At 46.1% G+C, this 12,998-nt stretch overlaps 2 protein-coding genes across 2 annotated transcripts; one reads left to right on the top strand and one right to left on the bottom strand.

Annotated features, from left to right (window-relative positions):
- Positions 1–1,733: 1,733 nt before the first annotated feature.
- Positions 1,734–11,942, top strand: T265_10684 (hypothetical protein; the record flags this gene model as incomplete). The annotated part of the gene is made up of 5 exons (XM_009177139.1): positions 1,734–1,967; positions 6,909–7,237; positions 8,173–8,265; positions 10,059–10,269; positions 11,574–11,942. 5 exons carry the CDS (start codon positions 1,774–1,776, stop codon positions 11,740–11,742), a joined length of 996 nt encoding a protein of 331 aa, XP_009175403.1.
- Positions 7,674–7,940, bottom strand: T265_10685 (hypothetical protein; the record flags this gene model as incomplete). The annotated part of the gene is made up of 1 exon (XM_009177140.1): positions 7,674–7,940. One exon carries the CDS (start codon positions 7,938–7,940, stop codon positions 7,674–7,676), a length of 267 nt encoding a protein of 88 aa, XP_009175404.1.
- Positions 11,943–12,998: the final 1,056 nt, after the last annotated feature.

Consider the following 12,998-nt stretch of genomic DNA (forward strand, 5'->3'; position numbering starts at 1 on the left):
CAGGGCGAGCAAAACGGTCAGTCCTAGGGATAGGACCTGCAGAGAAAGTATTCGAATCTCGGTGGGGGAGGATGAAAGAAGGAAAACGTGAATGCGAAAGAAGGGAGGCATCAGCAGTAGCATGTTTTCGCTTTCCCCCTGCTGTATGCAGCAAGTAAGGCGACCCGGCTGATGCCACCACACGACGGCCGATGTGGCATGAGAATATTGTTAGTTGTGTAGGTAATGGTTGTACGAGGGCTGGGATACTGCAGGGCGCCCACACCTAGACAGGAGGACGATTAGGGTCCTCAACCAAAGCCTTTGGCTCAAAAGCCTAACCGCAAGACAGCGGTGTTTGGCGGGGAAATGCAAATGCATTACGTTTTCTACGGAACAAGTCGCCATACATGTTCCAACCCCCAACGTGGAGGGCCAGAAGACTGTATTCGTCAGACCTCTACCCATAGACCAACCTGGTATGAGAGACTGTGAGCATCGTGCGGTCACTCCCCAGTATAGCTCGATGGGTCTCCGAGGTACACAAACCGCCACACCACGGTAAGGTCCAGTCTCTTCGTGAGCTAGTACAACTACTCTGCAGTCAACCAACACAGTGTTCGTGATGAGGATGAGGATGAAGCATGGTACTATGTAAAAGGATCTAGTGGCGTTCAAAGCTATCCGTTCAGCTATCCTCTCCGATACAATCAACGGACCAATGGATATTGTCGCTCCGAGGACGTTCCTTTGCAAATGTGGAGTACGCATATGACAGCTTTTCTTGGACCTGGTGTCATGACAATCCATACAATCGTAAATAATCCTAATAAGTTGGCCCCACGGCTTTTCGTATGCGCCTCACATCTGCAAAGTGTATGATGCTGCTACAAGACTGGTGTTCGTTCAAACCTCCGGTTTGTGGATAAGCCGATTGAGGTGCTAGATAAGTTTGTCAGTCCTGTGGTATGGCGAAGGACTACATTTTCATTGAAATCGAGAATGTCAGAAAAGCTTTTGCCAACCTGCATCACCTGTGGCGTAGGCACCACATCAGCTTATCCGTCATAGATTGAGTTTACGATGCTGCAGTGCGCTCCATATCGCCGCGTGTGTCAGAAACGTGACCTCTGCGCGCCTAACACATTGGAAAATCAGCCGTAGCACCCTTTCGGTACCTAACTGCCATGCCACCAGAAGGAAGCACGAGGGCTGGGAAGTCCAAGCCTTGGCAGGGGAAGTCGAGAAGCAGAGGTCGGATTCGAACCACGGACTTTCCGGTCAGTAAATTCGCGCTGAGCCATCTCGCCATCTTGGACTCCAGTCTTGGACCATCGGTGCCTTTGAAGCACTAGAACAGAGCTCCGAGGCAGTTACTGTTTGAGTGATTGCTACTGCGTAATAATATGGTGCTTGCCATCGCCTTTGCTTCCTATTGTATTATGTGCGTATCTCTCTATCTGGTTGTCCTGAGATTGATTGTCCGTCCTTTCGCAAACTAAGTACCTATGGATACGTTATTGATGTGTCTACGGCAATCAGCTAGATCAAACAGTTCCCACATAGCATAGTCACTATCTTGGTTCACAGTGTCGAAATGCTTTTTTCGAAGTGTTAAATTACTGCTTGGACGGGTACTCGGGCACCAGAAAATCCCATTGTGTCATCTTGCCTATAGGGAAGTGTGGTTGGAGTAAATGTACCTACCTATACACCGAGCCCTCACCTGTTTTATTCGCTTGCTTCTTTCAGCCTATAAGTGCTCGATCTCAGCGTTAAGCGGCTTGCTTAACAATGGACTTGAAAGTATCCGTTGAGGGTGTTATAAGAGAGGTATCTGGTGTGACAGAATCGACAACCTGTGAGGAAATCATAATAAAACTGGCACAAGCAGCTAACCTCCCTGGATTTTACACCCTAGTGGCAGTTTACAGAGGACGTGAGGATACCCTGTCTGCTGATGAGAAAATGATGGACTTCTTTCGGAAGTGAGTAAGCGAAATTCCCATGATGCGTTTGACATCACTTCCCCTTTATACTAACATACTCTTTTCTGTTATGGGGACCTTCATCCTCAGTAGGAAATTTTTTGCCTGGATTGTCTTCGCCTCCAAATGTTTTTGGAAGCTCACCTGCATTGAGCTGTCGTCTGCACTGTATGGTACATTGTATGCGTGCATGCTCGGTTAATCCTAATCAAATAGTCCGTGCGTGGGCTTACACCATGAAAGTATGGGGGCATTGTGTGTGCGCCACAGCAGCATGTTGTTTGACCCCATATTTTATGTATTCAGGCAAGAACAAGTGAGAACATACGGTGATTAAACTAATGTGAAAACCATTCAGCTGTAGCACCCTTTACGTGCCTAGCTGCTATGCCACCCGAAGGAAACAGGAGGGCTGGGATACTGCCAGGTTGCTCAAGCCTATGCAGAGGTCGGGTTCGAACCACGGAACTTCCGGTCAGTAAATACCACTGAGCCATCTTCAGGGACAGGAAAGGTTGTATTGTAAGTGATTGGGTAGATCTTATCCGAGAAACGGCTTATCCAACGAGAATAGTACGCGAACAATCCTACCACTCGTTGTTGAGACTTGATGTCGTTCGGAACGGGCAGTTCTTGCAATACCTTGAAGCGTTCAGGGTCTGGTTTGATGATACCTTCAGTAATTTCATAGCCGAGGAGTCAGCTTAGTGGTGGAAATCGTGCTTTTATCGTGATTTAACTGAAGGCCGTACTTTTGTGCTACGGTGAGGAAAAGCTGGAGGTTTCGATCATGTTCTTCTTGATTCTTTCCACAAATGGTAATATTATCCACATACGCATATGTCCTGGTAAGTTGTTCGGCGCGTATTATGTCATCCATTACCCTTTGAAAACAGGCTACCCCATTCGTTACTCCGAAAGGTATTCGACGGAACTGATAGAGGTTGTTGCAAGCCTCAAAAGCCGTGTAGATTCTGTCGCTTTCTTTAATGGGTATCTGATAATACGCACTTTCAAGATCAAGCGTGCTGAAAATACGATATTGAGCTATTTTAGTACTTAAATCTTCAAGTCTGGGGAGCGGATAAGCGTCTAGTTGCGTAAATCGGTTTATAGTTTGACTATAGTCAACCACCATTCGCTTCTTCTGTCGTTCATTTGTCGTGACGAGCACTTGCGCTCTCCATGAGGACTTCGAGGGTTCAATGATGTGTTGGTCAAGTAAACGCTTTACTTCAGAAGCACTGAAGTAATCGTCGTCTGCAGAATGTCGCCTGGACTTTATGGCGATTGGTTTACACCTTGGGTCAATATGCTCGAACAAAGTGGGAGGTTCAATTTTGGCAGCAATTAGACCACAAAGGGAAAAAGGTTTGTCACCGTTGAATGAGATTTCCAGGGACTTGTGAAGCTTAAGAAAGTCATGTCCTAGCAAAATATCTGCACAGAGGTCACGTAATACTGAAAACTTGAAAGAGGGATACTTGTTTTGTTTGTGTTGCAACGTTAAGAAGCAATGTCCAAGAGTAAAGCTTTTGTGCTGGCTAGATGCCAAAGTTATCTCAGATGACGGTGGTAGTACACACCACTTGTTACGACGGACTACCTTTTCGGAAATGAAACTTTCTGAGCTACCAGTATCAACAAGAGCTCGAAGCGGAACACCATTGGCTTTCACATCGGTGACCGCTTGTTTTAGACACTCGGGAGCCGCTGCAGTGACGCACGATAGCGCGCTTGAAACAGATGAGGTGTTCCGCGGACCAGTAGATCTCCAAACCTTTTGAAAATGCCCTTTTTTCCCACAGTTTTTGCAGGTCGCATCCTTAGCGGGGCATTTATATCTCGGGTGACGAGCATAGCCACAGAAGAAACATAAAAACCCCACACTGGCAGCAGTCGCCTGCTCGTGCGATGACGTTTGAGAACGTGGAGACTTTGGTGAGTCGTTCGATACGGTGGCACAGGGGAGTTGAGTGTTCGGCAAAAAACGACAACGACTGTTTTTGTGCTAGTTCGAGGGACTTTGCATGGTCATATGCGGTTCTAAAATCCAGCGACTTATGTTCCAGCAGTCTCTGGCGTGTAGTATTGAAATAAAGTCCACTAATAAATGCGTCCCGTAACGCTTCATCGGTATGCTGTTCTGCACTGACGACTGTAAAGCGGCAGTCTGGCAATAAATTGCGAAGCTTCTGCACAAACTGATCAAGGTTCTGAGCTCCGTCCTGTTTACAAGTGTTCAAAAGACGTCGTCCAAAAACTTCATTTTTCGGCTGTACGTAAATTTCTCGCAAGGTTTCGATGGCTGATTCATAGTCTTTGCAGTCTTTGATGAATCGTAAACACTATTTGAAAAACAGAGCAAATATATAACACCCTGATCTCAAGAAACGTGGGTATCCAGGCTGCAGTAGAGGCTGCTTTTATGTATGGCTGAGACGTGGCCTCTGTGAGCAGCGGAACTGAGACATCATCAGGTTTTCGATGGCTTTCATAAGTACCGAAGCTCGTGTAATCTGGAATTGGCGAATCCGCAACCGATCAGAAAATGGGTGTTCAGTTGTGCAGCAGAGATTTCAAGCGAAGAACTTGTCCATCACTAGAAGCTGTGATGGTCTGGTTATGTGTTGGGCGGTCCGAATCATCGTTTGCCGAATAGCGTACTGTTTTCTGTGCCCAATTCAGAATGATTCAAGCAGAACGGTGGTCATCCTCTGGTTTGGGGATTATCTGAAAGGGCTACTCACTTTTGTTTATTAGATCCGTAGGTTTCATGCAATAGCTATCAATTCTGGTTTCGCTTATGCAGCCTTAGTCTTCGGTGGGAAATTAAGGGATCAGTACCTTTCATGTCGTTTGTTTGCAAATGGTCCTTCACGAAAGCTATGTGATGCAGAATAATTACGCAGTTCCAAGGACCAATAATGCCGTGGTCTGTGGGTTTACATGTCTTATTATACTCTGGTAGGTACACCTACGTGCGACCTCAGCAAGCATTTTATACTACCCCCCCCCCCTCTGTTTGTTGCCATATACACATCATTTGGCTCTGGAGTTGGCACCCACGGTTGTTTAGTCCTCTTGTAACGATATTCCAGAGGTTATTCACAGAGTTCAAATGTAAATGGCTTGCTGACCGATATAAATAGTAATACTTTGGTAAATCCATCAGTGTTGGCAGAACTACACCAGTAATACATAATAGCGCCGAACCATAAGGAAAGAAAGCCTTAACAGAGTTTATATAAGAGGGAACTTGGTGCGAAGAAACCATGTCATGTCTTGCCTCAACAATGGCCTCGGACAAAGGCAACGCGTCCCTTGGTAGACAGTGGTTGGACGTGCATAGTACACGCTCCAATTACCCTAATCTGGTAAGCTTGCCTGTTTCTTATGATCCTGGTTCATTACCAAGTATCTACTTAAGTGCCACTACCTTTCGTACGCACCGCAGCCAGCTACGTCCTGCTATACTGCGGAGATAATGGTGATCAAGAGTTTGAAGGCGTGTAAGGTCCTCGGTTCCAAGTTTCTTACCCGTAAATCAAGACCATCCGTACGGTTGTCTTGGCTTTAGCGAAATTCGTTGCTGACACCTGGCATCTGCGTTTTGGTTCACTCTTACCCTACCGGACTTACGAGGACGAAAGACAAGAAGACTTCAAAGGCATCCCGCCTGGGAAAGTATGTCTAGAAAGTAAAGTTTGGGGGCCCCGTCAAATTTGAAGAACAAGGATTGTTAGTTGGTGATATGCGTGGCGTTGTTCACGCACTTGGTGCGATCTAAAGACATGGTCAGTGCACCCCCCCACCAGGTGTGATTCCTACCTGCCACACTCATACCTATATCCAACTTGCCGAAATTGAACGTCATAATACTAGGGAAGCCAGTAGCCATGTTACAACAGGCGTAAGGCTTATAGCCCCATGGTTTGAGTAGCTGGTTCAGATACCTTTTTTGTATAGGACGACTAAGATAGCATAATCTATAATTCTCTGGAACCTGTTCTCGTTTCCAAATAAATGCTAACAAACTAGTCAAAGCAGAACACCGATTCATAGTGCTCATTTGCCCGAACAGTCTGACGGTACTTCAAGGCGAAGGTATTTTGGTACGCCAGAAAATGTTGGTGAGTCTGTACTCACAAACCAAGGCTCAAAATGACTGGTCGAATTAAACACACACAAGAACGCGTTTTCAGCTAAACTGTCATTAGAAATATTCCGCCCAACGATCTGGGCGTTGGTATCTACTGTGTCAGGTTTCTAATACCATCTTTGATCAACTCATCAACTGAAACACTCCCAGGTCCTGTTTTGCGGTTTGGCTGAAACAGCTTTCGTGAAATCCCAACTGTACTAACCCCTTCCATCTCCTGAATTTTCTCGTTAACCACGATCTTCTGTCCACTCACAGACCACGTTTGAGTTCTTTTCGCGTATGAAGCTTCCTTATAAGGGGGACTATGGTGGCTTCGTAACATCAAGATACTTAGATAGAACTTAGGTAGATACTTAGGTAGGCCTCGATATTGGCGCCCAAACATCTAAGACAGTTCTGTATATCTCCTTCGATGATTCCGCGAACTGATTGGTGATATTCTAAACAGGCCAGGTTCTAAAACGTCCCACTTTGTAATAAAGTGATGTGCAAACTCTGGAGGGATTGTCTGGAACAAAACTCCCCGAGAAAATTTTGCGAAGTATCTCGACCATAGAGACATGCATCTCATTCTCTTGAAGGTGATTTCCCGATAGCCCGTTCGCTGTTACGAGGTCACTAATTCAGGGATGTGTTCATATTCCTGTTGTGTCTGAACTATACCCATCGATGTTGTTCTTCGTAGCCTTTTCAAAAAACTCCTATAGATCAGATACAGCGGTCTTTTCACCATCGTGTTAATTTTTCGCTGAAACCTCACTATTTCTCCAATGCAGCCTACATGAAAAGCCATCCAATGTACAGTTCATTCTGCGTCGTTTAGAGGCACCGTCTCCCCGTCCAACCCAAAGTCAGATACAAGCAAAAAAGCACCCATCTGTCCCAACTCAGCGCTCCCAAAGTCGACTCCCGGCAAACCTCTCTTACCATGATACGGGTTCAGGTGCATTTCACGGTCCGTTTTCTCCACCGCCGACTTGGAACTCTGGACGTGAACAGTCCACGCCAGCTCAGAAACGCCCGTCGCTACGTCGGTCAGCTACCTTCGAAGCCAAACAAGTGGCACAGGATGCGCGAGCTCCCAACAGCTCGCAGACGGCTTTTGGTGAGTCATTTTTCGGTCATGTCTTCCGATCTTGGTTTGAAGCACCTTTGGTCATCGTTGTCTAAATACACTGTTGCGTAATTAGGTACTTTTTCACTAACTTACCCCATAAAGGATCTCCTGTGTGAACATCGTTTAACCACAGTGGCTGGTTCTGCTTGGACGAACTCAACGCCTTGTAGATGTAAATGTGTAAATGCTGCGGTAAGATTTCTTTGAAATGGGATTGCATAGCGTCCTCTCGAAATCCTTACCATTTCCCTCTTCTGACTCATGAAGAGAAACCGGACTAGAATTTGGCATTGAACTTGAGTTGTCTGCACCCCGAGTCCTTATCGTATTAGGCAAATGGATAAAAAGGTCCCACTGTTTTAAACTTTCGCTTTTCAGTGAAGGGCTCTGTTTCGATACTTTGACACGGTGGCACGCTAGTGTTTTACGCTAACGGTGCTGTCACTTTTGCATGTAAGGAGGTTGTTTGTTGAGAGTACCACTGTGTTTGATCCCCATTCAGGGAGATGAACACCAGACTGTGGCTGATGGGAACGCTGCTGTTAACCTTCCAGGGTAATGCCTTTCTTCTAGAGAGTAGTGCGTCCAATTCTAATCCATCTCCTATTATGACTGGTGGAAACCCCACTCCCAATTGTGCACCGTTCGTCTGACACTGAGTCGGGTCGCGGCGTTCACCATCACTGACCATTTTGCCGGTCCGACTCTACTCGGCACGCTTTCCAAGCCATACTTTGCATGAAAATGGAGACGGGCGGTGTGACTTTCAATCACTATCAGTAGTCCAGATTGGTCGCTTCATATTCTCTTGCAGCACGTTTTCTTATCGTGCGAAACTTTGCCGTGAGTGCGTTTACACCACAACACAGGGTTCCCAACTATGTGAACACTGAACACCATGTCCTCTTTATTTACCTTGACAGATTCCGACGAGTATGAGCAGCTTAAGGATCAGCTCGCCTATCAAGAACAAGAGGTAGAACTGAACAGAATCCGTCTGCTAAGATTGGACAAAGGTAAGCGTCGCTTCCTTTTTCACCGTGTTCTTGAAACTCGCTCATTTCATGGCGCTTTTTGTATCTATTAGCCAGATTAATGAGACTTTCATCTTTGCTGCATGTAGTTTCGCCACCTGTCGTAGTTGAGGTGGAAGATCGGGGGAATCCAAAAATTAACATGGGAGTAAACGCATTCACGTCCTTCTGTTCACTCCAGATAGAATAAAAGATCGTCTCATGTCCACAAAAGCTGTTGAAAGGCACCCAAACACATAAAAATGCAGTATGCTGAAGCACTTTGGCACTACTAATCACACTGCAGAAAACGTGTGCTATTGGCCGCCTTCCAGTGAGGTAGCACGTGTGTTGCGGAACCATTCTCCCAATCTCTCAAAGGGATTTCCTCGAACGGGGCATTTCTGTATACATATTCTATGGATGGAGTGAAGGGACTACAGTTTGGCAATGCTGATAGGTTTTGGGGGACAACAGACCTATGGGCGTCCAATGCTAATCAAAATATGCCCCTCGACTTTTCCTGTCTAGGCTTAGGAAACCCGGCACTATCCCAGCCGTTGTGCTCCCTTCGGTGGCATGGCAATGCTGATAGGTTTTGGGGGACAACAGACCTATGGGCGTCCAATGCTAATCAAAATATGCCCCTCGACTTTTCCTGGCTTAGGAAGGAACCATTCTCCCAATCTCTCAAAGGGATTTCCTCGAACGGGGCATTTCTGTATACATATTCTATGGATGGAGTGAAGGGACTACAGTTTGGCAATGCTGATAGGTTTTGGGGGACAACAGACCTATGGGCGTCCAATGCTAATCAAAATATGCCCCTCGACTTTTCCTGTCTAGGCTTAGGAAACCCGGCACTATCCCAGCCGTTGTGCTCCCTTCGGGTGGCATGGCAACTAGGCACCAGAAGAGTGTTACAGCTGGACGATTTTTCTTATTATAGTCGTCCAGTGGTGAAGTAACTTCTGGCATTTTGCTACAAATTTGCTGTTCCATTGTTTGAAGCAGCGCGAAATCATTTTTTCCAATACCTTCGGTCTGCATCGAATTACGTTGTTTTTGAAACAGCATGGGTTTCTACTTCATCATGTCATTCGAGGCTGTATGAAATCACCAGTCAATTTTGTAATATCCTGCAGCCAACTCAATGAGAGAGCTGGCCAACCTCGAGGTGCAGGAAGTGTGCTCTATTCAACCCGCGAGTAGTTATACTTCAACCGACCGAATAACCATATCAGAGAGAAGCTATCAGTTTTTTCGTTTCTCCACTGACCTTGGGCCACATAGTTTACTGCTGATATAACCTTGCGCAGTTTTCTGACAGTTTGCTCCACGAACAAGAATAAGTTAAGCTCCATTAGCATTCTGATCGACGTCAAACCGGGCCTAGTGGAGCTCGGTCTATTTTACATTGCGACTTCTAGCGTCTGCTTCAGACATTCTGCGCTATTTTAGCTCATGAGTCAATGTCAAATTTTGGCATAGTATATTGATTAAAGCCCGGTATCATTTTGTCTTTTGGGCTTCATCTGGACTTATTGCGGGTGCATAGCATTTTCGTTGTTTGAACCAGCACGGATTGATTGTTTCCGTCGCATGGTAATCGCGTATGTCTGCCATGTTAGGAAGGAGGCAAGCAGCTCTATTAGTGTCTAGCTCGGACTTGAACCAATCTCGAAATCACGGTTGTATGGGTGCACAACAGCAGATAAGAGCGCAGTATGATTTCCTTTACTTAATGGGATCGCCCTTGTTCCTCCCACTTTCACTGGTATTCTGTTTGCTTCCAGAAATAGCTGAACTGGAACATGCGAACAGACTAGCAGCCATTAATGATGCCTCGTTACCTGTTGGACCTGCAGCTGAGTTGGCGCAGTTGGCGGCCACTCCATGGTCTCAGCTGCTGGATGCAAATCGTGCGCGCCAGCGTGACCTCCTGAAAGAACACGAGCGTTACAAATTGGCGCTGGAACGAATAAACACAGAGTTAGAAAAGACCCGGTAGGTGTTTCTGATATTCCACCAAATTCGCATCAACTAGTACCGTGTTATTTGTCCTTTTTGCTGTCAACACTGTTCGTTCGATTCGCTTACCTGAAGCCGCCAAATCCTGCCCCTCGGATTGAATCCGTCCCTCGGAAGCATCTCAGGGTCTCATTTGGTCCGCGCTCGCATTTAATGTAGCTTGCACATCCAGCCAAACCCTTGTCGTATTCACCCCGGCACTTCCTTGACCTGCTTGTTCCTACCCCGTTACCTGCTGGGGCCTGCCCCGTCCACACATTGTAATGAGTGCATCACTGCGAAAAACAAATCAACTGACTGTGAGGTTGTGTTACTTGCTGTGCATTAGTGTGCATTACTTACTGTGCTCTGTATTGTCACTTCCTGAAACTTGCTGAACTTCTTTACGGAAGCGCCGAAAACTATGAATTCTATACTTTTATCTAACTTCACATAGAAGAACTCCATCAGACGAGATTGTTTCACAGAGTCAACCACGCCCTGCTTTATAATTAACGTCTGTCATGGGTTTGGTAATTGGAAATTAGAAGTGACTTCACTTCTCACAAGTGGTTAAGTTTTCGAACGGGTTTAGGTGTAATACACTATCCACAAGGTTGCTGAAAATTTTTCGACACCCACGAAAACATCATAAACGAGAGATTCAACTGGGTTCCAGGTGAGTCTACTGCAAAACCATATTTGCTTGCAAATGAGTGTATTTTGCTAATCTTGAACGGGTTGTCGCATTGGTAGAACAAAGAACCACTTCAATTGAAGATTTTTTATACGTGATATATGTTACAGTGTCCATATTCGTACGCGTTGTGAAAGGTGGCAGTCAGCTCACTGCCCTGAGTTCGACGGACAAGCGCGAAAAAATACAAACACCGCATGACTGATACTCTAGTTGAGAAAGCGAGGTCACCTCGGGCATTTATGATAGGCCAGCACTAACCCCCCCTTCTCTCCCCCTTCGTTTTTCTCTTCATGTTAGGGCTTTATTTAAATGAATTGACATAGTTGCATGGCAGTTAGGCACCAGTGCTCACATCGTTGTTGCCCGAGATGATGGTGAGGATGCTGTACGTACACCTTTCACTGCGGCTTCAGATGCTTGGGTGCTACGGAACTCAATTGTGTGAATTGCCGACAGTTGTTCTGGATGCCTCACGATAGCCGCAATATCCCACCACCCACATCTCATAGTTTATATCACCTTATCTCCTAGGCCCGTACTAGGCTAATGTTGTTTACCGTTACCCCAATTGAACCTCACTCCTATGTTCCCATCTTTACAGGAAGGACGCCCTTCAATTGGAGAACAAGACCAATCAAGAACTCGAACGTTTATTGGCCACCTTGGATGTTGCGAACTCACAACGCCGTCAACTTTTGCGCTCATTAAGTCCCCCGGCAGCTCGCACGCGACCCTCGGCGTCGAACACACCTGATGGCGTCGCTGTGTAGTGATTCCTTCCGGAGGGTCGACAGTACCTATGGTGCATGTGATAAATAAATTCGGACCCTTCCAACACGCTAGTCATTTCGCAACCTTATAATTGTGCTGCATTCATTTGTTCCATTCTTCCGTAGTTTCAGGAACTAACTTGACCTTGATCTTCTGTACATAATTTTTGACGTTTATGAGCCTCATTTTAACACCAGCCAGTAAAAACGTAACGTCTCCATTGTTTTGCCATCTTACAGTCTGGTTCATAGTGTTGCGTTTTCCTTGCTCCGTGAGCATCAACCGAACGCTGCGTATTTATTTCCGGTCCACTACGTTGCACAGTGAGGCGTGTAAATCACATTTAGTCTTTCCTACTCATTAGTAGTATTGTTCTTGGCAAATTAAATGGGAGCAACTGACAGTCCGTCGGCCGATACGGGTGCTCCCGGGTTGACATTCCGAAATGAAGTACGAGAAACTACCCTGATGCAGTAGCAAGCTCTGGTTACGCGTGAAAAGCTAACCCCTGCCTGGCTTCATCTCACCGTTGGTCGCTTGAATTCGAATAAACGTATATCAGAGCTTCCTGTGCACGGATATCAAACTGAGACACAGTAAGTTACCGGCTCTTCCATAAAATTAGGAAATCGGAAGTGATACTCAATAGCAAGTAGCGAAAATGGAGTGTCAGTATGCTGAAAAATCGGACAGAGGCTATTTACTTCACTAATAAGGGGTAAAGGACATCGCCCGACATCAGCAACACCAGCAATTTTAACATTTACTATACTGTTCTTGTTAACATTCTGTATCCTCATCCCATGCAGTCCATGTGGATGCGAAATCCGTTCAAACTTAGCAAAAACGGAAGTGACACTACTGGGCACGTGCCATCGATCTCTCAGTCACCGGATGGATGCTGCACTAAATGAGCTGCCCAGGACGCTACTCATCATCGCACTTTAGACTTCACACGTCATTTGGCACACCTCTGTCTACTGAGTTAACGACTATTGTCCATTAGCGCCGTTAGGGGGCACCCTAAGTGACAGTCCGCGTACACTGGTGTAAGTTGAGAAGGAGGTAAAACGGTATTCGGTGAATCTAGCTCATCACTAAACCCACCGTTCTTATTATGCGCTCAACACGTCTCGGCTTGATTTCCTGATGGGAATATAAAGATGTCTTGTAATCAAATAAACACCAGCGTGGCCAGAAAATTCGCCTCTACTAAGCCCATGCCGTCCGAATGTGACCGTAAGTCAGGCAGGGG

The sequence above is a fragment of the Opisthorchis viverrini genome, assembly GCF_000715545.1.
Source record: "Opisthorchis viverrini unplaced genomic scaffold opera_v5_395, whole genome shotgun sequence".
NCBI classification, from domain to species: Eukaryota; Metazoa; Platyhelminthes; class Trematoda; order Opisthorchiida; family Opisthorchiidae; genus Opisthorchis; species Opisthorchis viverrini.